The sequence below is a fragment of the Colletotrichum abscissum genome, assembly GCF_030869225.1.
Source record: "Colletotrichum abscissum strain IMI 504890 chromosome Unknown Scaffold_39.1, whole genome shotgun sequence".
NCBI lineage: Eukaryota > Fungi > Ascomycota > Sordariomycetes > Glomerellales > Glomerellaceae > Colletotrichum > Colletotrichum abscissum.
Genome location: NW_026850309.1, coordinates 118515 through 143462, shown reverse-complemented (window position 1 = coordinate 143462; position 24948 = coordinate 118515). Strand labels below are relative to the sequence as shown.

The window sequence follows — 24948 nt, the reverse complement described above, 5'->3', positions numbered from 1 at the left end:
CGTCCACGACCCAACAACACGCACGTACTCATTATATACTATCTAGACAAGCGAGACGAACGCAGCAAACTAATAAGTATAATTTAAAGGACATCGCCTCTTCCTCTATCTATCTCAGCCTAGCAACCCGCACGTGTTCGTTACATATCGTTCAAACGAGTGAGACGAGCGTGACGAGCGTGACAAGCTAGCAACTTTATACATACCGCCCTATTCACCTACCATCCCCTCTAGTAAATCATCGCTCTCACTTGAAGCCCGACCCGACCCTATCATGACCGCCGAGCCACCTCCCGAAAAAGTCATGACGAAGACAGATAGGGCGCATTCATCCAGATACCGACCGAACGGATACATATACTGCCTGGCCAATCTACCCAGCCTGGATCCAGACCATGATGACATCCTCCCCCTTTACACTCACATCTCCCCATCCCTCACCCAAACCTCTGCTTCGCCAGCTCCCTCAACCCCTTCATAACACCCTCCTCCCGCTCCCGATACTCCCTAACCCTCTCCTCCCGCTCAGCAGCCCTCGCCCTCGCAATCTCCTCCCTCCTAACCTCCCGTTCCGTCTTCTTCCTCTCCTCCCTCGCCTTCATCGCCTTCAACTCGGCAAAACTATCACCGCCGCCCATGAGCTCCTGCTCGCCCACCTCCGCCACCCCACCATCCCCGCCTAACCCCTTCTCCCGGAACTCCTTCATCTTCTCGTTGACCGCCGCCCTCTTCTCGAGCTGCCTCTCCCGCGTCCCGGCCTCCGCGCGCGGGGCGACGTCGTCCAGCCTCTCCCGCTGCAGCTTCCTGTCCTCTTTCCGGGCCTGCCGGAGATCCGACGCACGCGCCGAGCGGTCGCGCGCCGCTTCCTCGGCGAGGGTCTCGCGCTGCAGGGAGAGGTCTACCATGTTGGGGATCCCGGGGCCGGAGCGCTGGCCGGTACCTCGCGAGGTGGGCGGTAGCCTCGGTCCAAGATCGTCGTCGTCGTCGTCATCTTCCTCGTCGTTACGATCCCCATCATCCTCCTCATCAGTCCTCTCCCGGTTGCAATCTCTCTCCTCGCTCCTCTCCACCACCTCCTCTCTCCCCCTCCCATCAGAGCCCCGCGAAGGAAGCCCCTCAATCCCGACCTCGAGGGCCCTCTCCTTGGCGGAGACAAACATCTCGGGATCATACCACCCCTGCGACAGCTCCCCGCGGTTCCACTTCCCCACGAAACTCTTCCACCGACCCCTCACCTCCCTCTCGTCCATCTCGCGAATGTCCTTTTGCTTCTGCAGGTCGAGATAATACGCCAACAGCGGCCGAAACACCTCCATCTCCGACTTGCCCAGCTGGCGCGCCTCATACGGCAACGACGCTGCCGCAGCAGCCGCCTTCTTCTCTTTCGAAGCAGTGCCGCCCCCGCTGGCAGTGTCACGCGGCCCATCTCGGTGCCGACGATGATGATGATGGCGTCGATGCCTGTGTCTCGAATCCCCATCCTCCGGGTCATCGCGGTCGCGGTCGCGGCGGCTGCCGCCGTCGTCTCTGCGGGGGGATCTCATACTCCGCTCCCGACGCGAACCGCCCTCGCCGACGGGTGACCTCCGCCTCACTTCGTCCCGGTGCCGTCTCGGCGACCTTGACCGGGAGCGGGTCCGTCCGTATCTCCGCTCCTCACCCCTCCGCTCACCCGAGCGCTCGTCGTCTCCGGCCATACTTCAGAGGACGAATTGACGTTCAAATGAGTGAGCTACGCTCTCGAGCAAGGATGCGCCAAGTTGGGATGAGATTAAGATGAAAAGATCCACGATAAGGCACCCTCGTTGACACACCACACGCAAGACCCCTCCTTGCCTGTTTGCGACACGTCCTTCTCGAAAGAACCTCGGAAAACAAGCTTTTCTCCTTGCTTTTGGGGTTCGTTCCCAAAAATGTGACAAGCAAGGTCGCACGTCAGATATCTCTTGACAAGGATGGCGACTGCTCTCTCCCCAAAGAGAAACTTGACAAAGCGAGGTAGTAGGTGTGTGGGGTAAGGATTTCTGGTCCGGACGTCGAATCGTGGCCGTCTCTTTGTTTGACCACAGTTTCAGGCTGCGAGAATCTGCCGCGACGGTGAAGCCGATCAGCCGAAATTGGCCTGCGCACCCAAAGGAAGGGGGGTGGCAATATTCGGAGGATGCCGAATGGGGTTGGTTATCCAAGGTGAATTTTGCGGCGGCAGGTAATGAAGAAGCTCGAGAGGTGAGGAATTGTAATGGTGCTAAATATCAAAGTACGGTACGGTAGTTGCAAGGTTGGTCGTTTGCGGCGATGTTGTTGTACGAGAAGTCGACGTCCGTGCCTCCTGACGGCAAGGAAAAAGTTGGAGACTCCCCTGGTCTCGCGGCGTGGCTGCCCTGGGGACCGGAGCAGTGGGTACCCCAACTTCGGCGCCGGAAGGCAGCACATACCGTGCCGAGTTCCCCTCTCCTGCCCACGACAACTCCGAAAGTAATGTCTGAATTACGGCACTTGAGCCCGGGCTCTATCGTCTGTCAATTTCTAGCTGTGTCAGCCCAGTGTAGGTATTTCTCAGCTCATTCTTGACTTCACTGTGAACGGTACGCGAGGGAAGTGTTGATTAGTTTCTGTTTCGATTTCAATCACCGGATCGTCAAACGTTCTATGAACGAGTATTTATTCTATCAGTACTATGATGCGGCCAGTAGAGGGTATCGTTCCAAACACCGCGTATGCAACTCGAAAACGGCTGAACAATGCCGACCTTCCAAAAGACTCCTTCGTATCCACCGTCGAGGGTAAAACATTCCGCAAAACCTAATCCTTTGCGGACCCCAGCTCGACACACCCGAACACCCCTCATCCTGACTCGGGCATGGGCGAGTTATTGTGTATCGAGCAGCCGAGGCACTGACAATCGTCGCCGCATGGACATGACGACGTCTCGCCAGCGCATCCGTCACCGTTGAACGGGTATGTCACGAAGAAGAAGTCGTTCGCCGATAGTGCCTGCTCTTCACTCAACACTGAGGCTCCATCGGAAGGTGTTTGCGGCCCAGCAGGAGAACCGCTGTTTTCGCCGTTCGTGTGTGCATCCAATCCGCGGGCGCCAGTCCCGTTGGTCGTTGCTGTCTCCGAGTGCCCATTTGTGCCGTTCGTGCCGTTCGTACCATTCGTCATTCCATAAGAGTCGTCCAGCATACTTGTGTATGCAGATCGCACGTAGTCTTGTGTCGCATCGTTGTAAGGGTGAGCCGCGCAGCCCACACACTGGCAGCCGTCGCCACAGCTGCACATGTGTGATGTTGATTCGGGCATCATTGGGGTTGTACCATCTGGGGTAAAAAGCGAGTTCGGCATGCCGTATGCGGCCGGCGGCGGGATTGGTTGACCATACTGCTGCGCCTCCATCTGCTGCTTCCACTGTGCAGGCTGTAGCGGTGACATCCAAGACCCGTATTGAGGCGGATATGTGAAAATTGTTGGTTGGAAGTATGAGTTGAACATGCCTTGGGGCATGGTGGTAGGTGTCTGGAAAGGCGACATGGCTATGGCGCTCGACGGCGACATATGGCCATTCGACATGTGATGTACGTTTGTGTCTATCGCAGGTGCCTTGCTAGAGCAACAACCGCCCTTCTTGGGCTTTGCTTGCGTCTTGGGGCTCGAGCTGACACTAGAAGGCTGTGTAGAGCTCCCCTCGGCTTTGCTTGGCCCTGAGCAACATGAGCCACCCGTGCTGGTGCTCGTCAACGAGGGCGGAGGGGCGGGCTTCGGCGTCCCATTTGTCTTTCCTGAGCAGCAAGATCCCCCATTCGACGCCGCTGCCATCGGAGTAGGCGTTGTCGCAGTCTGTGGCGTGTTGATGGCTGATGGTACGGCATTTGGCTGAGGCATCGACATCGCGGCTCCCGGGGGGAACAGGGGCGCAGGCATCTGCTGTGGGAACATTGGATACATGATGGGTTGGTGGAAACCGCCGTTAACGCCGCCCATCATGGTCATACCGCCGTACTCCATCCCATTTCTAGGTGCGGGCATACCCGGCATGCCACCGTTGGCTTGTGGCATGTGATTCGCTTGGGCCATGTCGTATGGCGGCAGTATGTTGATATTGGTGGCATCCATCCTCTCGAGGTTCACGGGGTCGAACGACTGCTTGCGACTGGCCGCCTTCGGGGCAGACTTTTGTATGCGAAAGGAGGCGGCGGATGCCTTGGTCGGAGACATTGGCGGGACATCGCTCGCCGGCGATTCCGCCTTGATGACACTGGGTGATTCTACGGGGGTTCCGGCGTTGCTGGAACCGCAGCCGCATTTCTGCTTTCTCGGGATGGCGGCCGTTACACTACCACAGCCGCAACCGCGAGAGGGAGGATGAGGACATGTGCTCAAAGGTCTGCCGGGCTTTCGAACGGGAACCATCAAGCGTTCATTCGCATGGGTGCATTTGGTGGAGCGATGACCACGGATGCATGGCTCGCTAGAGGGCGAAGGGTGAAGTGGTCAGCTCAGGGTCCTGCGGAAAGCGGGATGCGGGATTCCATCGATGCACAGAGAAATCGCAAGTCATGACCGTAGTATGACGAAGGAAAACACGACGAGGAGAAGACGAGATGATGGAGGACAGAAACGGAAGGAATAGGACGTTGCGACTTACCAAGCCATCTTCTGGCCGTTGATGAGCGGCATGGTGGGCTGTGGTGGGGGTGGCTCTCAAGGTTGCTGTGATACGTGAGAGGAGGTAGAGATTTTGGCGATCTTCCAAGTTGCGGTAGTGTCTCCGGGCTTCTCTAAAAAGGTAATTGCAAAAGTAAAAGCTGCGATGAATGTCGCTCGCTCAGGCTTCGGCCCCAATAGACCTCGGACGGTGGGAGTGAGCGGCGGCGTGGAACATGAAGGCGGGAGCCAGCTCTCAAGGTGCGGCGGCGGCGTTCGTCGAGTCTTGGTTCTGGTCGTTCCTATGGTTCGCGGTCGCTGCTGGTCGGTCTCTTTGGTGGGCTTGTTTGCGACGCAGGCAAGCAAGCTATGTATCCGGCGACGATGGGTGAAATCGGCTCAGCGGGCAAGAAAGGCCATGTGATGATCGAGCGGGCGCCGGCGGTAAGGTGAGTCGTCGGGGGCTTCCAGCGCAAAGCAAATCGGTAACGATGTCGAGGTGAGAAATGCGGGATTGCAAGAGCTGGAAATTGGCGAGAGAAACGAGCGGCGTTTCGAGCGTGAAGAGGTTTAAAGCTGCGCGCAAAGGCCGGGGGGTCGTAAGGAAGGGCAGGTTTCTGGGTATTGAATGAAATGGAAGTAGACGGGACTCTGAGAGAAGCGCCGGGTCGGCAAAGCAGTGGGATCGTTGCTACCTTTACCTTAGCTGCCCTGGTACCCAAGGTAAGGTATCCGTAGTGCTGAGTGTGTGGTGGGTGGTGGTCGGTGGTCAGGGAAGACAAAGTCACAAAGGCGGGTTGGCAAAGGGCAGAAACAGCGACGGTCCATGGGAACAGGAAACGGCCCAGTGGACCGTTTGAGGTGGAAAGGACGTCGGCGTCGGGGGAGACTGGGTTTGGCCTGTACGAATAGTCCACTGCGACTGAGGAAGGAACAACACGGTCAACACCAGCAGCACCTGCTCGAGTCGGTAACTTGAAGAGCAGTCAAGGCAAGTCCCTTCTTTCCTCTCTCTCTTCCTCACTCCTTCTCCCGATCTAAATTCAGCAAAACACTCCTTCCCCCGACCCGAATTCAGCAAGAGGTACAACCATTGAACCACCTCATACAGGTAGGTAGGCACTTGCCTCCTCTCGGATAGCCTTGGGTCCCTGACCAGCACTAGCGGCCCCTATGCTCGATGTCCTACCTTGGTCCTTGGCATCGTCTAGTCCAGCCCAGTGTGAGCCTGTGAAGGTGAGTGAGTTCCAGTTCCGAGCCCCCCCCCCCCCCCAGCCAGCAGCGGCAAGAGGAGACGCCCAAGAGAAGCACGAGCAGTGGACAGCGGCGGTGGGCGTGGGCAATGGATGGGGCGCGGCGGGCGGGAGGGGGGTGAGCGAGCCAGGTGAGGGACGGCATCCCGGTAGCGCATCGAAACAGCCCCACGTGCGGGGGGGGTTTACTACATGCCTCGCTCGCTGTCCGCCGCCTGCTTCACTTTCTGCCTTGCTCGGATACTCGACGCATGGATGACAAAGATAGTTCAACGAGGGTACGAATGCCGTACAGATACCGAAATCTCAGTGCCCCAGTGACAAGTTTGCCTACATCAGTATCTGCGATGAAAGCCCGGGCGGGAAGAGGGGTCTGTCTGCAGCTCTCATCACAGACGGCATGCCATGTCTGTCCGTACACCTAGAACCACTGGACAGGTACATACAGTTCACAGATACCCTTTCCGGCCATGCCACCTCAACCTCGTCTTACAATCCGAGCCCAGTCATGTCCATGGTCCCTCACTGCCAACCTCAATGCCTCATAAGACTTGAACATGGGATGACTCTAGATGGTCCTGACTATCCATCTCTCTTCTTCACTCTTGTTCGGAGCAAGCTTTTTTTGACGGCAACTTTCTAACCAACTCTAAGGCACGTTATCCAACACGATAACAGGGCCAACCCAGCAGCACCACCACCAACCCAGGAATTTCTGCGTCTGCTTAAAACGGCAAGCCGGGCGCGGTTGGGACTTTACCTCAAGCCCGTAATCTATGGCCTGGACGCGGCGCGCTTCCCACGTTGACATGGCGTTCGCCGCAGGAGCGTCCCGAGCGTCTATCTCCCTCACTGTCGGTGGGCTTCTTAACCAGATAGAATACTTACCAGCACAAGACATGCCGCAACGCATCGGAAAAGGGAGAGATAAAGAAAGGCGTGAGAGAGAGATGTGGCTGACTAGCAAGACAACGCTCCCGGCTATGAGAATAAGCCGCGTGCCCTCCCTTCTTCTGCCGGGATATGCTGCCCAACTTGATAAGAAGCTAACTCTGGATCGCCGTTTAGTACCGAGTTCCCGTTTTCCCTTTACCCTCCGTAACCCAGTCTGTCTCTTTACACAGTACATGAGAATATGGGAGCAGGCCCTCAGGGTCATATTTCTCCTTCATGCCATTCTTGCACCTTGACCTGTCGTCGTGCCCCCCCATATCGATTGTAAGCTCCGTCATCAGAGGAACTGTAAGATCATGTCAAGGGTCCAGACTCTTGAGATCCTGTGCGACCACACATGCACTCACACTCACACTTACTCACACATTACGGCTGACCGTCTGACTGGGCTCATCCTCTCACTCCCGCGAGTCGGTGCCGAGTCCGCGGTCGGCCCAGACTCAGGCTCCCCCCTTCCAGGCTCCAGGCCGGGAATCAGGTCACCTACGAAAAGAAAGTCGGAACTTTTCAGGAAATTCATATTGCCTACTGTGCAAAGTACATCGAACATCGATCTCATGTACGACTTGAATCCGATTTCGTGTCTTGAAAGGTCTCGCCACGGTTCAGTAGTCCACTCATCCTCCCCGTGTTAGTGGTTCAGCCAACGACAACCCGCACGGATATCGCGCGCGCACAGGTTTCCCAAGGCTCAAAGCATTCCGAGAACCCCCATAAATGAATTCGTTTTCCCACGACCAGGCTCTCTACATCAGGAAACTCGAGCGCGGGGACAAATACATGGGCAGATAGAAAAGCGAAAAAAGGGCGAGGACTACCGTAAGAGGGTGGGAGCGAGCAAGTAAAAAAAAACAACCGACTACATACTCCACCGTCAGAGGCTCGAGAGGCAAGGGAAGTGAGCAAGTTTTGATTGGCCGGATCCGGTCAAGCACCACCAAAAATTCACAACGAGAAGGTCGTCGAACCAGACCACCCCTCTCTCTCTCGCTCTCTCGCCCTCTCTCTACGAGCCTACCCAACAAGAAACCGCTTCACACGAAGAATGCGTATCCATGGCTGTGCAGAAGTAGCGCTCCGAAAAAAGGTACCCCGTGGGTGGACACTTTGTGATGTAACCTGTGTGCCTGTGTCGTTGGCATTAAGGCGGCTTCTCTCTTCATTCTCCGCCGCAACTTGTGGCGCGGGGCTAGATATATGTTGCTGAAAGTGAGGAAGGGAGAGATCTCTGTAGAGGCAATATGTAGACGGCTCGTCAATTACTGCCCTCACCTCCACGCCAAGGTGAACCCGCCAACCGACGCTTCACTTATGCCGTCATATCTCATCCCTTTCATATATCCATCCGTATGGACTTGTCTGCCCATCACCCTTTATGCATTGCCATGCCGCGCTCTCTCTAAGCGGCTTCGGGCAGCCTAAACTTGGACCGCCCCGTCCTGCAGAAGCAGGACGGCTGCCATATCCCCCTCTCACATATACCCCGTCCCGCTCACGGCCCAGTCAAGACACATGCGTTTACAATACTATTCTTCAGACAAACCCAGGATCTTCATAGGGTGAGCAGTTTTTATCAATCGTCCAAGCCCGCCGTCTCGCCCCTGGTGTCGTCTTGGCCTACTTGAAGAACCAGCGCCTGCGTCCGCCACGCGCGCTTAGTTTCCCTCATCCGAATCCCCAGAGTCAGCAAACATGTCCACTGCTCTCATCCTTTTCCGAGGCTGTCCCTTCGGCTGGGTTGATAATTGCAAACGTCCGACAGTGGGGGCGTCGTCAGTCTTCGCGGCCTCTGCCGTTCCTTCTACCTTGCTGCTGGTCTCGCCTGACGGTGACTGATCCTTTGCCGTTTCGGTTGCGTCCTCTTCCATCGGCTCCCCCTCGACATCATCATCCACCATGGGCTCACCCTCCACATCCTCCTCGCTCATTGGTTCGCCCATGACATCGTCTTCTTCCATGGGTTCACCGGCAACATCCTCCTCATCCATTGGTTCGCCTTCGACGTCATCCACCTCTTTGTCAGCTGTTGACTCTGGCGCTCTCTGATCAAGGGTGCTCGTTGTGGCAACATCGGCGGCCGGCATCGAGGACTTCTCAACCACCTTCCATCTACCCTTCTTGGCTGCGTCATCTTCAATCTGCTCTTGTGTCTTTGAAGATGGCGGGTTTTCGAAAGTTTTGGCAAACAACTCCTGACTCTCCGTTGGGAAGACACACCAACCTTCCCAAAGGGTCAGGACTAGACCGACGCTTCGTTTCCACTTCTCAGCCCGCAGTCGGCCCCAGTTTAGCTTCTCAGCCATCAGCCCCAGACCCTCAAAAATATTGTGCTCTTTGAGTGCTCCTTCGAAGATTTGTCGATACCGCCAAGCACGCTGAATACCGCTACTAGAGGAGGCGGATAGTACGTCGCTGACAACGTAAAGGCCCACAAGGCTTGCACCGCTGGTGTCAGGGCCCTCCTTCTCGGTTTTCCCTTCCGGCTCAGCTTCAGGCGGCTCTGAATCGCCCCTTTGTCTTCCCTTCTCTTTGCCATTCGACTGAAACTCTGGGTTGGCCGCCGTTAATGCAAAGGGCTTCTCGACATTCGAGACGATCATGTCGACGACCTCTTTGGCACCCCGGCTTGCGTGCGTAAGCGCAAACGCTGTCACTCGGGCGACATCTCCTTTCCGAATCTTGGACAAAGTTGTGGGCAAACGTGATAAGAGATGGGTAAGCTTTGCTTTGTCGAGTGGGTTCAAGAAGGTAGCCTCTGCTTCAGGCCCCTGAGTCTGATTCTCGCGGTTTTCCCCGTCAAAGTCCTCGTCGTCCGAGGAGTTATACTCCGAGTCGGATACAAACTCATCGAGTTCTGTGACGAACTCGAATGGCAGGCCTTTCTCTGGAGCTTTCCAGGCATGGCTGCCGTCAAAAAGCGGTAGATACCGTCCCTTGTTACTCCGAGAAGATGCTCCTGTGACGATCTCCCATAATCGCCATCGGTACCAGATACCTCCTTCGCTGCGTGCGTCCCAAATCCAAGCCCATTTTTCCTCCCGTTGAACCTCGGGGCGGCTCATGAGCAAAGCCTCAAATTCCACGCCGTGCTCGAGAACCGACTCGATGGTCCTGTTGATGAGGTGTACCATCTTTATATCGTTTGGAGGCTTGACAGGCACGTGAAGAATACTGCTCCGATTGATTGAAGCACCGATATTTGGGCCATACGAAGTTGGCGGCGCAAAGCCTCGATGGAAGGCGTGCTGTGTTGTCGCGTTACCGGGTGCTGTCGGCTGTGATACAGGCTTGGCACCAAAAGGCTGCGATCCGGCGGATGTACCACCCAGAGTCGATGTTGTCGCGGTTGCCACCGTTGAGGATAGATGCCGGTGCAACGACAAATAACAGCCGTAACCCAGGTAGCGATTTTGTAGCGAGCTCACGACTGCATCCAGTTCTGTTGCTGGCGTGTCTGGCGATAGTGTGACAATGGCTACGGCGCATTTCTTCTCCGTGCCCGAAGGTCCCATAGGCGGTAAAATCTTGACGTGTTCAACATTAAGGCTTGTCGGGATCAATGACTTGATGAAGGCAGGCGATGTTCCAGGCGGCAGCTGAGAAAGACGCAACGTAGGTCTAGCCACTGCGACTTCCTCGGCTCTCGAGTCTGGTTTGGCTTCGTCCTCGTCGTCACTGTTGTGGAAGACCTTGGCGACCGAACTCGGTTCCTCCCTTTCCTCGAACCCGAGCCTGCCATCTCTGTCCCTCTCCTGCCGGTATGCGTCGAAGCCCCTCTTCCTTCCAAGCGAGCCAGGCGGAGGTCCCAAGCTTCCCGGACCGCTCTTGAAGCTCGGAGTAGGACCTAGACTACCAGGGCCGCTCTTGGGATTGGATGCGCCAAAGTGTCGCCTAGATGGTGCAGGTGCGCCCAACGGAGCGCCGCCGAACCCAGCCACCTTGGGCTGGGGTCTTTGTGAAGGCATCGAGCCAAACCGGCCGGTTCTCGGGTCGTCATCGTCATCGTGGTCGAAACTCTTGACAAAGTCTTGGTATACTGCGGCGGTCTCGGCAGCCTCGCGGGCCTTCTTTGCTTCGGCTTCGGCTCTCTGTTTCTCGAACGCGGATTGCTTGGATGGTTTCTGGAGCTTCGCCTCCACGTCGGGGAATTCGACGAGGTCTTTTGCCGATGACATCGCTACCGGTATAGCTGTGAAGCTTCTTGTCGCATAGTCAGAATCGATGAGAATCTGCCGAGTTCAGGAGGCGCGTGGTCGTAGACCGCAGTTGACTGTATTCGTAAAGTTGCAGAAGAAGATCAGCGCAGCGCTCTGTAAGTGTGTCCGTGGACCTGTCGCGCCGTGCACTGTGTGCAAGAAGATAGACGGAAGTCTCGCACTGTTCTCCTCACTGCCACTTTCTGCTGTGGCTTGACCGACTTGAGCCACACTTTCCTGACTTCGCACCTTGTTGTACTTCACTCTGCGGTCTATCTCCACTTGTTGCCGGCAGCAGCATCCTGGCGACCGTCATGTCTGACAAAGTGTTCCTTCCGAGCGTAGCCATGGATGGTGTTGTAGATATAGACTGCACGTATCTGGAATTGATTTCTCGCGCGATTGTGGGCACTTGGTAGCACCATCGTGTGCAAGACTTGATGTAGAGGTCCACGTCTTGAGTATCGTGCAAGCGATCATCATTGGCCGAAGCGATGAGTGGGATCTGCTCTTGGGAAAACAATGGCACAGGCGAGTCAGCGCAATCATGGACCACAAGAGTGAAACCCTGGATCAGGGACATCACTAAAGCCCGCGAGGGAGTCCTCAGACGGCCACGAGATCGAGTGACCGCACCAAGCACTTTCATCACTTACCACTTGCACCAAACAGGTCTACTTGCTTATGGCGATGAGATGTTAAGTTCACAGCTTCTGCGGATGCTTCAAGCCACGAAGAACCGCTGTGGATGACACGTCATGGTGCGGCATGTAATCTAGGCAGTAGCTTATGGAAATGCGGTTTTCTCTTGAATATAAAGAAGGATGCACCTGCGACAGAACCTGACTCTTGATATCTCACCACATCACCTTCTCTGTCCCAGTGCTCTCGTAATAACGCCTGCCCCGAACCCCTTTCGAAGACGTTGATACTGACCGATACCACTAGTCCTTCCCTGGCACATATTCCTATACGTATACGGCAATACCGCATCCGACCAAGACGCCCTACATCGCACCCGTGCAATTACAAGATGGACGCTGCCATAGATCTCAACAACATGAACGCAGCCAACACGACCGACGTTCTTTCCCAGCACGTCCAGGAAGAAGGACATGGAGGTCCCACTCGTCCATTCGAGCTCATAGCCCGCACCGACTGGATGAGATTAATGTACCACACAACCTCTCAACGCGGACCGACACCCCCAAGCAGGGAATATCTTTTACCGCGGGTAGACAACATTGATGAATTCATGGAGTGGCGGGAAAGTTTTGTTCAACGAACCATATACTTCGACAATTGGTTTCTTCAATTCATTTACAGCATCTTTGACTTCTTCCGCCTCCAATATCGCATCTTGGTCACTCATTGGAGTGAATACTCAAGATGGGAGAAAGAGCGTATCAAGAATCCTTGGGGAAATTGGGAGGGTCAGATTGGATTTCAAGACGATTCCCCTGACCCTAAATGGAGGGCTAAACTTGTCGTGGAAGTGAAGGATATAAACGGGATGGATATGGGGTTCCTAATTCATCAAGATCAAGCCGTCTGGTCATGGAGAACCGAGCCACCACACGCGGCTTCCTTTTGGGATCAACCAAGACATCAGGATGTGGTGATTCCAATCAAAGCAGAGCCACAATGGTAGCCTGCACGGATCATGGGTAGTTTCCGGCATAAGTGCTGGCCTTCCTAGGGCCATACTCCCTCGTTCTTAAATGATTTCGGTCATAGATGAGCTTTCGGGAGGCAGGTAGCAGTCTACAAACAATAAATGATACTCCAGTCGATAACATCGTTCCTGTATTCTTTTTGAAAGCACCCTGCAGAGAAAGTTACGCCCAAAACTTCTTAGAAGGAAGGCTCACGCCTCTGACATGAGGCCTTGGTGTATTAGGAGTTTTCTGCTTGTTGTGATTTCGTGAACTCTTCTCTCTCCCCAACCACGTCAGAACAATCAAGGTAAGGCAATGATTGCAGACAGCTTCAATAACAACTTTGTCTATTTCTTCTACATTATGCTAACACTATATAGATGACACGACCAAGACTCACAATCGATACGTCTGTGGGCTCTGCCCACAACCGACCAACCTCCACCCCTTCGACCGACCACCCCCCCGTCTTCTCTCCCGCTCAGCCTCCCTCTTCCATCACCAGTGTTGGGGCTCCCGTCCTCATCATCCACGTCCACCGCCCCGCCTCCCTCCGCGACACCCTCCGCCAGTGGCTTCGGCCTTTCCTCGCCTTCCTCCCCCCTTTCGTATCCGTCGTGGTATACCGACAACTCCTGGACCAGCCGCCATCCCTGGTGTTTTCTGTTTTTGCCCTTTGGGTTTAGTTTGTGTCGTGTTTTTTCTTTCTGCGCCGGCAGGTTGAGAGGGTTCTTTTCCCTTACTTTCGTTAATTTTTAACCCCCTTTTTTATATTTAACAGTACTTTTAAAATACCTCTTTATCCTCTAGTAATAAACGCTCAAATGAGCGTCATGATCCGTTTTCATTTTCTGAGGATACGAAATGAATAAGCTGGAGGGAGAAAGAGGGCCCGATGAACGACTGAGCCGTACTAGTCTCAAGCCTGGTCAACTGTAGACGAAAGTATAGCAGCAGACTGGTGGCTATCCCCTGGCAATACTGGACAAACGGCCAAACTTTATCCTCTGGTAATACTGTCTGTCTGAGCTTCAAACGAGGACAGGAGATCGGCTTTTATACTCCCGACCGGCTGGCCTCAGTGCCAAACTGCGTATATGCCTGGCTGATCCAAAGCCCATGGAAGCCTCTGAAAAAGAAGAGAAGTTTATTGGCGGGAGCTTTCAATCCTGGTTGCTATGGTTAGTTCTAGTTCTAGCCTTGGCTTCAACTACGTGCAGAAATCCTCCGCTGACACCTTCAATAGCCGTTCCTACATCAGATATTGAGACCGGCGTTATCTGTGGCTCTTCATGTTCAGTCTTGGTGCCGACATCGATATCCGCCTTCAAGATGAGACTCAGAATCTACTGCATCACCAGTCTTTTTGTACTCAATGTTGGCGTTCAAATTGACCATCTCTCTCGGACGGCCTCTATTTCAGCCTCTACTCCAGCCTTCTACTCGACTACCGCCACGCCATACGGCTTCCATATCTGCTTCTGCGGCGGCAGGATCAGACAGAAATGCCAGATGTTGTTCTCTGACAGTACATGTGACGTGCTTCATCACTCAACACACGCGGAAACAACGTGCTGACTGGCTTCGCTTTAGCTCTCCTACCGATTTGGCCGGACATTGTGGTATGAAGGACCATGAACAGACACGGTCCATGCATTCGTAGTCCACCAGCATTGGTATATTGAGCTCGAGAACACCGTGCTTGTCGCCTGTCACAAATTTCGAAAAACGCATTGAAACACGAAGAACGCAATGAGAACGCACAGCTTCTTGCGCTCATGGTCAGCCTTGTTGAGAGAATTACACCTGCTCATGCGAAGGCTCAATCACCAAGGGAGACAATCTCCATCTTACTTGGGGGACTTGGCCAGCAGTCATTCCTCCTTGACATTGGGGATCGAACTCGGTGGTCACTACGCCTACCTATCCTCAGAATATCCAGCACACCCGCCCTTCGGTCTTCTGGCACTCACTGAGAATGACCACATGGTTATAGGACAATTCCATTCTCAAGGTTCCGTGAAACAATCGGAGGAAAGTTGCTGATCAGTAGGGGGCGATGCCGAGGCCAAATCAGTTCGGAATATGCTGGGTAAAAGCAAGATGCACCAGTAGCTTGAGGGCCTTTGTACTAAGATGTGGCTTAAAGGGGCCCAGCTCTTGGTTTAGGAAGAAAATGCTTCTCGGAACTGAGCTGGTTTGAAATGAAGTGATAGGGTGTCGATGCATCACTGCTAAATAGTCGAGAAATCCTTGATCGACATGCATACTATTATTCACCCTGTAAGTCAGATAGACAGATGAATTCATATATCATAATCAACGCAGAGTATTTTTGTATCTCTGTGAGATCTCACTGCTGAGCAATGCCTATTGAACTTCGACAGGTCTAGGACAGAGAAATGCCATGATGCGCCGCTGTAGCCTGAGAAGTACAAGCTAGTCAAAGCGAGGTCGGTATTCAACATCCTCCAATACATGTAGCGTTACGACGCGACTCCAGTACAGACTTACCTTAATCATATGAAATAGTCTTTCTTCGCTCAATGGCAAGACCACTGGCACGCCAGGTTTGACGGAGACCGATCACGAGAACCAAAAATGGGACACGAGCTGTTGTTGTTGTCGATCATTCCAAGATCCCACTTCGTGAGAGTATCGTGATATTGAGACCAATCCCATAGGCCCAAAGAGAAACTAGGCAGATTTCGCTCTACCCACATAACCGGACCGGAAACCCAAAGAAACAAAATACTGAACGATGGATATCACCGCCAAGAAATCCACAAACCCCCTTTTTCTTTTCTTTACTCTCTCATCATGATCGAGGCGAACTCGTCGTCTATCGAAATGTAGAGTCAGCATTGCCACCAAGTCACCCAATAGTGAGGCAGAGAGGGGGGAAACGTGAAGTCTCTTACAGTCAATTGATCCATCGCCATCCTTGTCGGCCATTTGAATCATCTCATCAATCTCCGCCGCAGTCATGTTCTCACCGAGCGAGGTGAGGACATGGCGCAGCTCCTCGGCCGAGATGGTGCCGCTGCCGTCGCGGTCAAACACCTTGAAAGCGTTCTTGAGCTCCTCCTCGGCATCGCCGACCTGCACCTTTTGCGCCATCAAGTTGAGGAACTCTGGAGGAAAGTCCGTCAGCATATGTTCCATATGGAAGAGGGGTCTTGCGGAGGGCGGAGGTGATTCGAGCTCACCGTTGAAGTCAATGGTGCCGTTGTTGTCGGCGTCGACCTCGTTGACCATGTCGTTCAACTCGGTGTCGCTGGGGTTGAGGCCCAGGGACCTCATCACCTCGCCAAGCTCCTGGGCGGTGATGTCACCTGCAGGGACGATGTCAATTTCCGTTGATGGGATGGAGAAAAAAGTAATAGAGGTCTCGCATATCAAACAAGAAGTGCATAAAATGAAAAGAGCAAGATGAGATGGAAAAAAAGGGGTCTAAGCCAGATCCTCTCTTCCGACGCTCATCCTGCCAAAGAGGGTTCAAGTCGAGTTTCAATGACCCCCCAGTTTGCCGGTGGCGGGAGGCGAAGCAAACCAAAATATTAAAGGGTTCATGGGAGAACATAAAAACTAACCTGTTCCATCCTTGTCCTATTTTGCACAGGCAAGTAGTTAGTAGAGATGCTTGATTTGAGGTTTGAGAAATTTGTTGCGCAAGCTCTACACAATGCGCTGCCAGCCTGATGGAAAGGGGGAGTGAGGGGCATTGAGGCAGCCAAGTGACGGAGAGAGCTCGGAGGGGTGAGTGAGAACTTACGAAGAGGTCAAACACCTCCTTGTACTGCGCCCTTTGCTCCTGAGTCAACTGTGCAGCCTGTCAAACACACGTTAGCTGCAGCTCATTTGATAGTCTTTCACACAAGACTAGCGATCCGAATCTCACCATCTTTTTTTTATTATGTGGTTGTCTGTTTTTGGGTGATGGGATTTTGTTTGTGAAGGAAGATTTGGGTGAGTGAGAGGTGGTTTGAGACAGGGAAGACAGCGTGGGACAGCTGAAAGCGGGGATGCGACCACGAACCCCGCACGGTGTGGGCGGTGGGAAGAGCCATGGGATTCATACGGTCTTGGTACAAAACAAAGAGCCGTGAGGTAAGGAATGGTGGGCTGGGCTGGGCTGGGCTCGCCATGGTCCAGGTTGCATCAACGTTTCCTTGTTTAGAAGCCCAACGGTCATGATTAAGTCAGCCTTGTGGTGATGTGATATCTGACTAGACCTGCCTGCCGTTGCGCTTGCTGTGCGTGCTCAGGCGATGCATGGCAACCAATAGTGGAACGAGAAACCTCTATTTGACACGGTCCAGCTTAAGGCTTGGAGTGCCTGATTTCTGCTACTTGCCTGCTGTTCTCACTGATTTGCTTCCGTCTCCTTCAGCCTCGCAAAATATCGAAGTATTTTCCCGCTTAAACCGTCATAGATCAATCATTATCATGTAGATGACCAAAACATCAAAATGGCAAAAGTTATCAGGGGCCCAACCGCGATTCGAACGCGGGGCCTCGCCCATTCAAGCTACGCTGAAGGGTTTTTAAACCCGAAGGGCGAATCATACCTCTAGACCATTGGGCCTGATGTTGCTGGATGATAGTTCCCCGCACGAGCGAGCCTAAGACCGCGAGGGCGCCTGCCTGAAATCGTGACTGCAAAAGACAGGGAAGAAGGCAGTCTCCTGATCCAAGTTGGGGGACAGTGGCGGCTATTTGAGCTCAGCCCAACAAGCCCAGCGCACTGATTTCATTTCCCGCCATCACATTGCCTGCCAGGATGACGTCGATTATCTTCCGTCAACCATCGCTCATCGCCGAGGGGAGTCCAGGAACATCAACGCTCTGCTATGCTCACCATCGTCAATTGCCATTTTCCTCTTGAGTGAGAAGAAAACCAACATATCCACTCATCCGCCGCTTACATCGGAAAAGCCAAGCCTGTACAGGTTCAAAAACCACGCGACCACGTCCGTCTCGTACTGCCGCAACACCTAACCCACCGCCAAACCTTTCCCTTCATGCAAGTGTCGGCCAACCTGCAAACCAACCTTACCGATCCCGACTATTCCCAACTGGCGGAACCCCCCACCAACACCATTGACCTTACATGATGACCCCTCCAGACTCCCCCCCATCCCACGCCTGGTCGCAGGGGAAGGCAGAAAATGGGAGAAGAAAGACACCGGTCGGCGCCCCCGCCAAGCAAGCCCGCACTCCAACAAACTCCCAGGTCTGTCCCTCGTCCGGGGTGGAGGAAAAACTTACGATACACCGATGAAATGACCCCGCCAACGCCATTTCCAGCGAGCAAGTCGACGCGAGACCTACCTTACCCCCGGGAGTCGGGAGACGCTACCGACCTCCCACCCAATTCGATAACCTAGCCCAGACTCCCCCAGCAGTCTGCAGAGGAAAGGAAGAAAAATTTTTGACCTCCGATAACGCCCTTCCCTCGTACGTGTGGCCGCGTGCGGTGAGCTTTCCGCACCGCCAATTCCCACTCCCAGAGATCGACCCGCACTATTATTTCTTCGTCCTATCCTGTCCGTCGCATTTCTTAAGGTAATGTTTTCTCTCCTGCCCTTTTGGCTTCAAAGGTTCTCAAAAGTACCTCTACCTTACCCCGTGTGATCTTCCTGCCTCCCGCTCCCGCGCCGGGTACCCGCTCCGATAGCATACGAAACTCCATCCACAGACACCAACACCAGACGAGAGCCACAAGATGCCCTCCGACCCGGCGGCGGCAGCGGCGACAGAGCCAGCACCCTCCTCCATCCTCATCATCGGCTCCGGCATCTTCGGTCTGACCACGGCCTACGAGCTCGCCCAGCGCCCACGCTACGCCTCCACAAAGATCACAGTCCTCGACCGCTCTCCGATCCCCGGCCCCAGCGAGGACGCCGCCTCCGTCGACTCCTCCCGCATCATCCGCGCAGACTACGCCGATCCGGCCTACGCGACCCTCGCCGCCGAGGCCCAGACAGAATGGCGCAAGACCGCCCACCCCTCTGACCTCGGCGCAGAGGGCCGCTACAGCCAGTCCGGCCTCTGCCTCGTCGCCGACCCCGTCGCCACGGCCTCGACATCGTACTTTTCCTCCTCCTCCTCCGCTTCAGCAGCAAAGACCAACGCCGACGCCAAGCAAAAGGCCAAGAAGACCTCGCTCGAATACGTCCGCGAAAGCTACAACAACGTCGTCTCCCTGGCAGGCAAGGACGGCGACAAGATCATCAAGGAGCTGCCCACTCCCACAGCCATCAAGGACTACCTCGGCACCCCCGAGGCCCCGGGCACATGGGGCTACATCAACCCGCTCGCGGGCTGGGCCGACGCCGGCGCCTCAATGTCCTACCTCGCGCGCAAAGTCGTGGCTCTTAACCGTGTCACTTTTGTGTCCGGCGTCGCGACCCGCCTAAACTACACACCCGACAAGTCGACCGTCACAGGCGCAACCCTCCAAGACGGCTCCGTCCTCTCCGCCGACCTCGTCGTCGTCGCAGCCGGCGCCTGGACCGGCGCCCTCGTCGACCTCTCCGGCCAGGCCATCGCCACGGGCCAGGCCGTAGGCTACATCGACATCACCCCCGACGAGCTCGAGGTCCTCCGCAAGATGCCCGTCACCCTCAACTTCAGCACCGGCCTCTTCATGATCCCCCCCTCAGGCCTGCAACTCAAAGTCGCCCGCCACGCCTTCGGCTACCTCAACCCGACCGCCATCCCCCACCCCTCGCCCCAGACCCCGCCCTCGACAAAGTCGACAGTTTCCCTCCCGGCAACCCACCTCACCGACCCGAACCTCAAATTCCCCGCCGAAGGCGTCGCCGCCCTCCGCAAAGCAGTCCGCACCATCGTCCCCATCCCCGCCATCCACGACCGCCCCTTTGTCCACACCCGCCTGTGCTGGTACACCGACACCCAGACGGGCGACTTCCTCGTCTGCCACCACCCCACCGCTCGCAACCTCTTCGTCGCCACCGGCGGCAGCGGCCACGGCTTCAAGTTCTTGCCCGTGCTCGGTCGCGAAATCGTAAACGTGCTCGAGGGCCGCGGCGACGAGGTCTTCACCGAGAAGTGGCGGTGGAGGGAGGTCAAGAGCAAGGCGGACGTGACGGATTTGTACGAGCACATTATGACGGAGGACGGGAGCCGAGGAGGCATACCTGGTCTCTTGCTGAAGCAGGAGCAAGCCAAGTTGTAGACGGAAGAATTAACACCCATCCATCCACCCAACGGAATCGCATTGATGTAAGTATATGCTGAATGTAGATACCATGTAGCGACCGTAGAGATAAAGCTGTTTAAAATGTACAGTCATGAAATAATATCAAGAGCCACAGGGGACAGAGCTAGCGTTGAAGTAGTTGTGAGTTTCGAGTCTATTACGAGGTGTAATGAGTACGTTCGACAGTAGTACGTAGATACATCAGTCACTAGTCACCATCACAAGGCAGGCACAGACATGTAATAGAAACCGGGTGTTGGCATTGTACTAAAAGATAATGCCGACTTGTCAACTCGAATCAAACTCGCAGACTGAACGTAGAGTAAGACTTGAGTGATCGGTTATGTTGCCTGAAACTAGGCAACGATCATTGCAAAACCGGTTTCCCCCCTTCCACCAGCAGTCCCTCCCGACCTACTGTCCAGGAGGCAACTTCAACTCCGTCTCATCCCCGTTGATCATCCCCCATCCGATCCGAGACCCCAATGCATCTAAGTCGAGTCCATTAAAAACGGCAAGGTCGACCTGCGCATCTGCCGTCGACGGTGCCACGAGCAGTCTATGTAGTGCCGCGGATTGAGAAATCTTATTCTTTTCATTTGAATCAACCACCTGACCGGAAACTTCCGGCCCAGGTTACCTCCTGTACCAACGCCAATGCAATGCAACGAAAAAGATGAAGTGAGCAGAACGTGCGTCGATGATTGTGTCACGACCATGTTGCCAGGTGACGGACGCTCGATTTTTTTTGGGTTGTGTGCGAAAAAGAATTCGTGGTATCGTGAAAAAAGTGTCTAGTCGTACAAAGTCGGTGGTTTTGTGTATGGTGGTAGTACATCGACTGGGTCAATGATCTATCCATGTGTTCAAGTGTCTGTTTAGACCTTGCGGAAATCTAAAGAATAATTAGTAGGTGAAGACCGGAGATTAAGAGAAGGTACTTACCCTGAAGCACGGGATAAATCATCTCGAAGGCCTGGTAAATCTCCTCTCGCACCTTGGCACCGGTGAGGACGATCTTGCCGCTGACGAAGATAAGGAGCACAATCTTGGGCTTAATCATGCGGTAGATAAGACCAGGGAACAGCTCAGGCTCGTAAGAACTGAAGTTGTGATGGCGCGAAGCGAGACCCTCCAAGCGAATGGGGAACTTGATATCGCAAGAGCCGACAATGTTCTGGATCTTGAAGTCCGTGAACTTGGCGTTGAAGCCGAGCTTCTGGATGATACGGGCGTACTTGCGAGACGCAAGCTTCGAGTCATCCTCGGACTTGGCACCGGTGACGACCATCTTGCCGGAAGCGAAGATCAGGGCAGTGGTCTTGGGCTCACGAATACGCATGATGACGGCAGCGAAACGCTGTGAAGTCAGAGTCAGCGACAGTGCAACTCGAGTGGGCATATTGTCTCACCTTGGGGTTGTACTCTGCGTTTCTCGCGTGCAGGGCGATCGTCTTGAGGTCCAAGCGGCAGTCCAAGTTTACCGTGGCAACGATGTTCCTTGAGTAGGCGAGATAAGCCTCATTGAGCAGAAAAAAGATCACTCGTGATATACATACTGCAACGTAGGAGTCAAGCCACTGCCACCCTGTGTCGCGGCAGGCGTCGCAGCAGGTGTCGCGGGTGTCACCCCGGTACCGTTTGCAGGCTGCTGGCCGTTGGGCACAGGAATTTGTCCGTTGACGGCCGCCTTGTCGCCGTTCGCCTGGGGAGGGAGCTCGTGAGCGCCGCCGGGGAACGAGAGGGAGCCGGGCGCGGTGAAAGCCTTAGCCTGCGCCGCACTCGTGGGATGGGTCTGAATCGCCTCCATGATTGCGGTGGATGGATGATGACCTGAAACCGAGAATAAGAGCAGATCTGAAGCCTTGCTAGTTAGTCTCGTTTCTCGAATCGATTGTGATAATGATAAAAAGTATGAAGCGTGGCTCCAAAAATGGGGACTGTGAAGTAATAATGAAAAGATATGAAAATGGGTCAAGCGCGGCAATATTGTGTTGATGGGAAGCTTTGGTGAAGTAAAAGATGCAACAATATATTCGGAGGTTGGGGGGCCAATCACAGGCGCCAACCACCCCCACCGGTTTGTGGTAGATGGGAAGGCACGACAGAGATGATGGGCAGGCAAATGGAGGAAGGCACCCCGACCACGACAAGAGAGGAGAGAAAAGGAAGGAGGGCATACCAATTGTTGGAGATGAACAAATAAATGTCTCCCCTACAGTATCTGCTGGACAGTAGGTTTGTAGGTACGCGCGTGTATCTTGCGATGCGACTTTTCTTGCGATCAGTGCCGAGCTTGTGACAGCGGCGGGAACGGGATGCAAATGGATCAAATGAGGTAGGTCGACGAGAAGGTCGTGGTTTTCGTAGGCGTCGCTTCGATAATGTCGCGAATGACCCAGATGCCAGCAATCAACTCGACGTCTCTGGATACCTCGTCACGGTTCAAAGCACGGTGTCTCTATTCGGCGACGGTGCGTGCGATGTCTACAGAGTGCAACGGACTCGTTCTCGACCTGGTGTGTCGTCGGAAGGGGTTCGCGCGGGAAGTCTGACGAAGATATGTCTCGAAAGGAACGTATTCCAGTTCTTTTCTCGTCTCAGAGTACGAGATCCGGGGGGACACTTTCAGTTAAGAAGGTATACCGCCTGGGGGTTCTGAGGATTGACGGGTTCGTCGGGTGGTTAATAGGGAGAGGAAGAGAGAGTAAAAGTCGACTTCCGAGATGTGGAAACAAGAGTCGCGACAGCGAGCTGTGTTGTCCAGAAGGATCGCGAGGAAGTAGAGTGTAGGTTGATGACAGCAGATGTGTCTATCGTGGATATCGGACTTGTGGATGTTGCGATGACGACAAGGACGATGCGAAATCGTATCTCTGAGTCGTGATTGGAGGATTGGGGATGGATTGAGTGGGGGTGGAGAAAGGAAGATTAGAAAGGCCGAACGTGAATGGATGACTACGCAAGGCCGTCGGTCGGAGCTTCCGCGCAAGAATTTCGAAACAAGCGGGTTGGAGGGAGGCCTGCCTCTTTATAATTTTGGCCATGGCCTACCTGAGCAGTCGCCCCAACGACACCCCCCTGCCACACAACCCAGGGGCCCCAGGCAGCCAGTGCGCCGTGGCGGTTGGTCCTGCTTGACATTGCTTGTGCTTAGCGGCCACGCTAAGGGCATGCACCCAATCAGCGCCTTGGAAAATCTTCATTCTATCTCCTTCCTGTCCCCATGTACCCCTGCTGTGACCACCCCAGCCCCTGAAGTATCGCAGCACCGCGTTTAAGGTCTCTGTACTTTGCATTGTGAAATCCATTAATTTTCAACCAAGTCGCTCTCTTTTTTTGCGACAATGCATTCTGGCCAGTGCTTATCCTTCCAGTTCCACGCCTTCCAGTCTTTCTTGATTGAATCTTTGCCTCTCCTTGCGTTGCTTTGCCTTTTACTTGCCTCTGGCGTGCCCTTCTCACAGCTGCCCAACCTGCCACTGGCCAGCTCTTGGACGTCCCTTCACCACAGAGGCTGAGATGCCCTCCCTGATGGATCCTACCTATGTCATCATCAGCTGCCATCCTTTTTTTTTTTTTTGTCTTGTGCTCTGTTGCCCCGGAGCCTGCTTTCCTGCCTTGTATCCGTATATTTTTCTTCCCTTTCTTTTTTATCGTTGCCCCCTGCCAGCTGTGACTCGACTCGCTTGCCTAGGTTCCTGGCCCATCCCTGATGGCCACACTTTTTCCGTCAACGCAACCCGGCGTGATCATCCACTCCGATCGCAAGCACTTTTCTTTCTTCCTCGCTTTCATTTCGGAGCTGTGGGCAAACTGCGACCTTGACCTACCGCTTCCCTACTACAGACACGGCTTTCACACACTTGTCAGAATGCGACACTCTTTTCAGCACTGCTCGCCACGGCCTCACGACGCGACGGGTCAGCACTCAGCAGCAACAGCAACAAGACTGACATGACGGCGAAACCAACCACATCTGACAGGAGCATGACGACGATCTCATTCGCTCCAGCCATGCGCTCAAACAGAGGAATCGGAACGAATGGCGCGTATTCGTTTGTTCACACCACGCAGTACGGAGTATGGACTACGGATACCGCACTGCATCCCGCGACAGCTCAGCCCAAAACCCTCCAAAAATCCAGCCGGGTAATAGGCCGTGGGCCGTGTCAAGACCATCTGGACGCCAACCAAATGCAAAATCCCACTGGCGGCGCTACCTCGTACGGGTGCCGCTACCACAAACGCTACCCATAACCCACGACCTGCCGACCCATTCCGCCATTCCGCTCGCTTCTTCCTCCTTCTTCCCAGTCTGCCAGTGCCAGGCCCGCCTGGCTGTCTATCTGTCTCGCGACTAGCCATAGTCAGAATACTCCGTACGGATACCAGTCTGTCCCAGGCAAGCCCAAGCAACATAAGCCAGGCAGGCTCCAACAGGCTCCTCAGCGCCGCGTCAGTCAGTTTCTTTGGCAGCTGCAGCACACCCACCACGACTCCAGGAGTCTAGAGTCCAACCACTGGGGGGTGTTGGTCTGGATTGACACCGACTGGGCCCCCCCTTCCATCCTCACCCCTTTCTGACCTGCCCCCTCCCCTCCCCCCTTTTTATGATTTTTTCCAATCCTCTCGTCCCAGCAACCCAAGGGTTTTCTTCCCTCTTCCAACCCTCTTCTCTCAGTCTCCTACCACACGCTAGCGCTCTGAAACGCTGAGCCTGCCCCCTACTTTGATGGCCTCACTGACGATCACATCCGACACGAGCTCAGTCAGTGCAAAGCGGCGGCAGCGGCAAGAACAGCAACAGGAGCGAACGGCCTCTCCGTCAAACCTGTCAGAAGGGTCACCAGACCACGTTGTCGGCATGTCGCCCGGACGCGAGGACACGACACAAACGCGGGGACCGAACAACAAGGAACAAAAGGGACCGTCATGACCACCAGGCAGGAACGCGAAAACGGCAGCTATTTTTCATGGCGCCTGCACTGCTTTCGGGCATTCGCGGTCTGTTG

General features: G+C 54.6%; 9 protein-coding genes across 9 annotated transcripts; 3 read left to right on the top strand and 6 right to left on the bottom strand.

Moving 5' to 3' along the window:
• Positions 1–437: 437 nt before the first annotated feature.
• On the bottom strand, positions 438–1697 carry CABS01_12647 (uncharacterized protein; the record flags this gene model as incomplete). Its single annotated transcript, XM_060546000.1, has 1 exon — positions 438–1697. The coding sequence occupies one exon, from the start codon at positions 1695–1697 to the stop codon at positions 438–440; it is 1260 nt and encodes a 419-aa protein (XP_060396231.1).
• A 1147-nt stretch (positions 1698–2844) lies between these two features.
• CABS01_12646 (copper fist DNA binding domain-containing protein) lies at positions 2845–4677 on the bottom strand (the record flags this gene model as incomplete). The annotated part of the gene is made up of 2 exons (XM_060545999.1): positions 2845–4468; positions 4646–4677. The coding sequence occupies 2 exons, from the start codon at positions 4675–4677 to the stop codon at positions 2845–2847; spliced, it is 1656 nt and encodes a 551-aa protein (XP_060396230.1).
• Positions 4678–6227: 1550 nt separating this feature from the next.
• Positions 6228–6341, bottom strand: CABS01_12645 (uncharacterized protein; the record flags this gene model as incomplete). Its single annotated transcript, XM_060545998.1, has 1 exon — positions 6228–6341. The coding sequence occupies one exon, from the start codon at positions 6339–6341 to the stop codon at positions 6228–6230; it is 114 nt and encodes a 37-aa protein (XP_060396229.1).
• Positions 6342–8506: 2165 nt separating this feature from the next.
• On the bottom strand, positions 8507–11026 carry CABS01_12644 (coatamer subunit protein; the record flags this gene model as incomplete). The annotated part of the gene is made up of 1 exon (XM_060545997.1): positions 8507–11026. One exon carries the CDS (start codon positions 11024–11026, stop codon positions 8507–8509), a length of 2520 nt encoding a protein of 839 aa, XP_060396228.1.
• Positions 11027–12080: 1054 nt separating this feature from the next.
• On the top strand, positions 12081–13391 carry CABS01_12643 (uncharacterized protein; the record flags this gene model as incomplete). The annotated part of the gene is made up of 2 exons (XM_060545996.1): positions 12081–12571; positions 13100–13391. The coding sequence occupies 2 exons, from the start codon at positions 12081–12083 to the stop codon at positions 13389–13391; spliced, it is 783 nt and encodes a 260-aa protein (XP_060396227.1).
• Positions 13392–15512: 2121 nt separating this feature from the next.
• CABS01_12642 (calmodulin) lies at positions 15513–16609 on the bottom strand (the record flags this gene model as incomplete). Its single annotated transcript, XM_060545995.1, has 5 exons — positions 15513–15547; positions 15627–16040; positions 16299–16314; positions 16481–16537; positions 16607–16609. The coding sequence occupies 5 exons, from the start codon at positions 16607–16609 to the stop codon at positions 15513–15515; spliced, it is 525 nt and encodes a 174-aa protein (XP_060396226.1).
• Positions 16610–18433: 1824 nt separating this feature from the next.
• CABS01_12641 (FAD dependent oxidoreductase) lies at positions 18434–19909 on the top strand (the record flags this gene model as incomplete). Its single annotated transcript, XM_060545994.1, has 1 exon — positions 18434–19909. One exon carries the CDS (start codon positions 18434–18436, stop codon positions 19907–19909), a length of 1476 nt encoding a protein of 491 aa, XP_060396225.1.
• A 902-nt stretch (positions 19910–20811) lies between these two features.
• CABS01_12640 (transcription factor TFIID) lies at positions 20812–21743 on the bottom strand (the record flags this gene model as incomplete). The annotated part of the gene is made up of 4 exons (XM_060545993.1): positions 20812–20828; positions 20879–21293; positions 21346–21433; positions 21493–21743. 4 exons carry the CDS (start codon positions 21741–21743, stop codon positions 20812–20814), a joined length of 771 nt encoding a protein of 256 aa, XP_060396224.1.
• A 1905-nt stretch (positions 21744–23648) lies between these two features.
• Positions 23649–23894, top strand: CABS01_12639 (uncharacterized protein; the record flags this gene model as incomplete). The annotated part of the gene is made up of 1 exon (XM_060545992.1): positions 23649–23894. One exon carries the CDS (start codon positions 23649–23651, stop codon positions 23892–23894), a length of 246 nt encoding a protein of 81 aa, XP_060396223.1.
• Positions 23895–24948: the final 1054 nt, after the last annotated feature.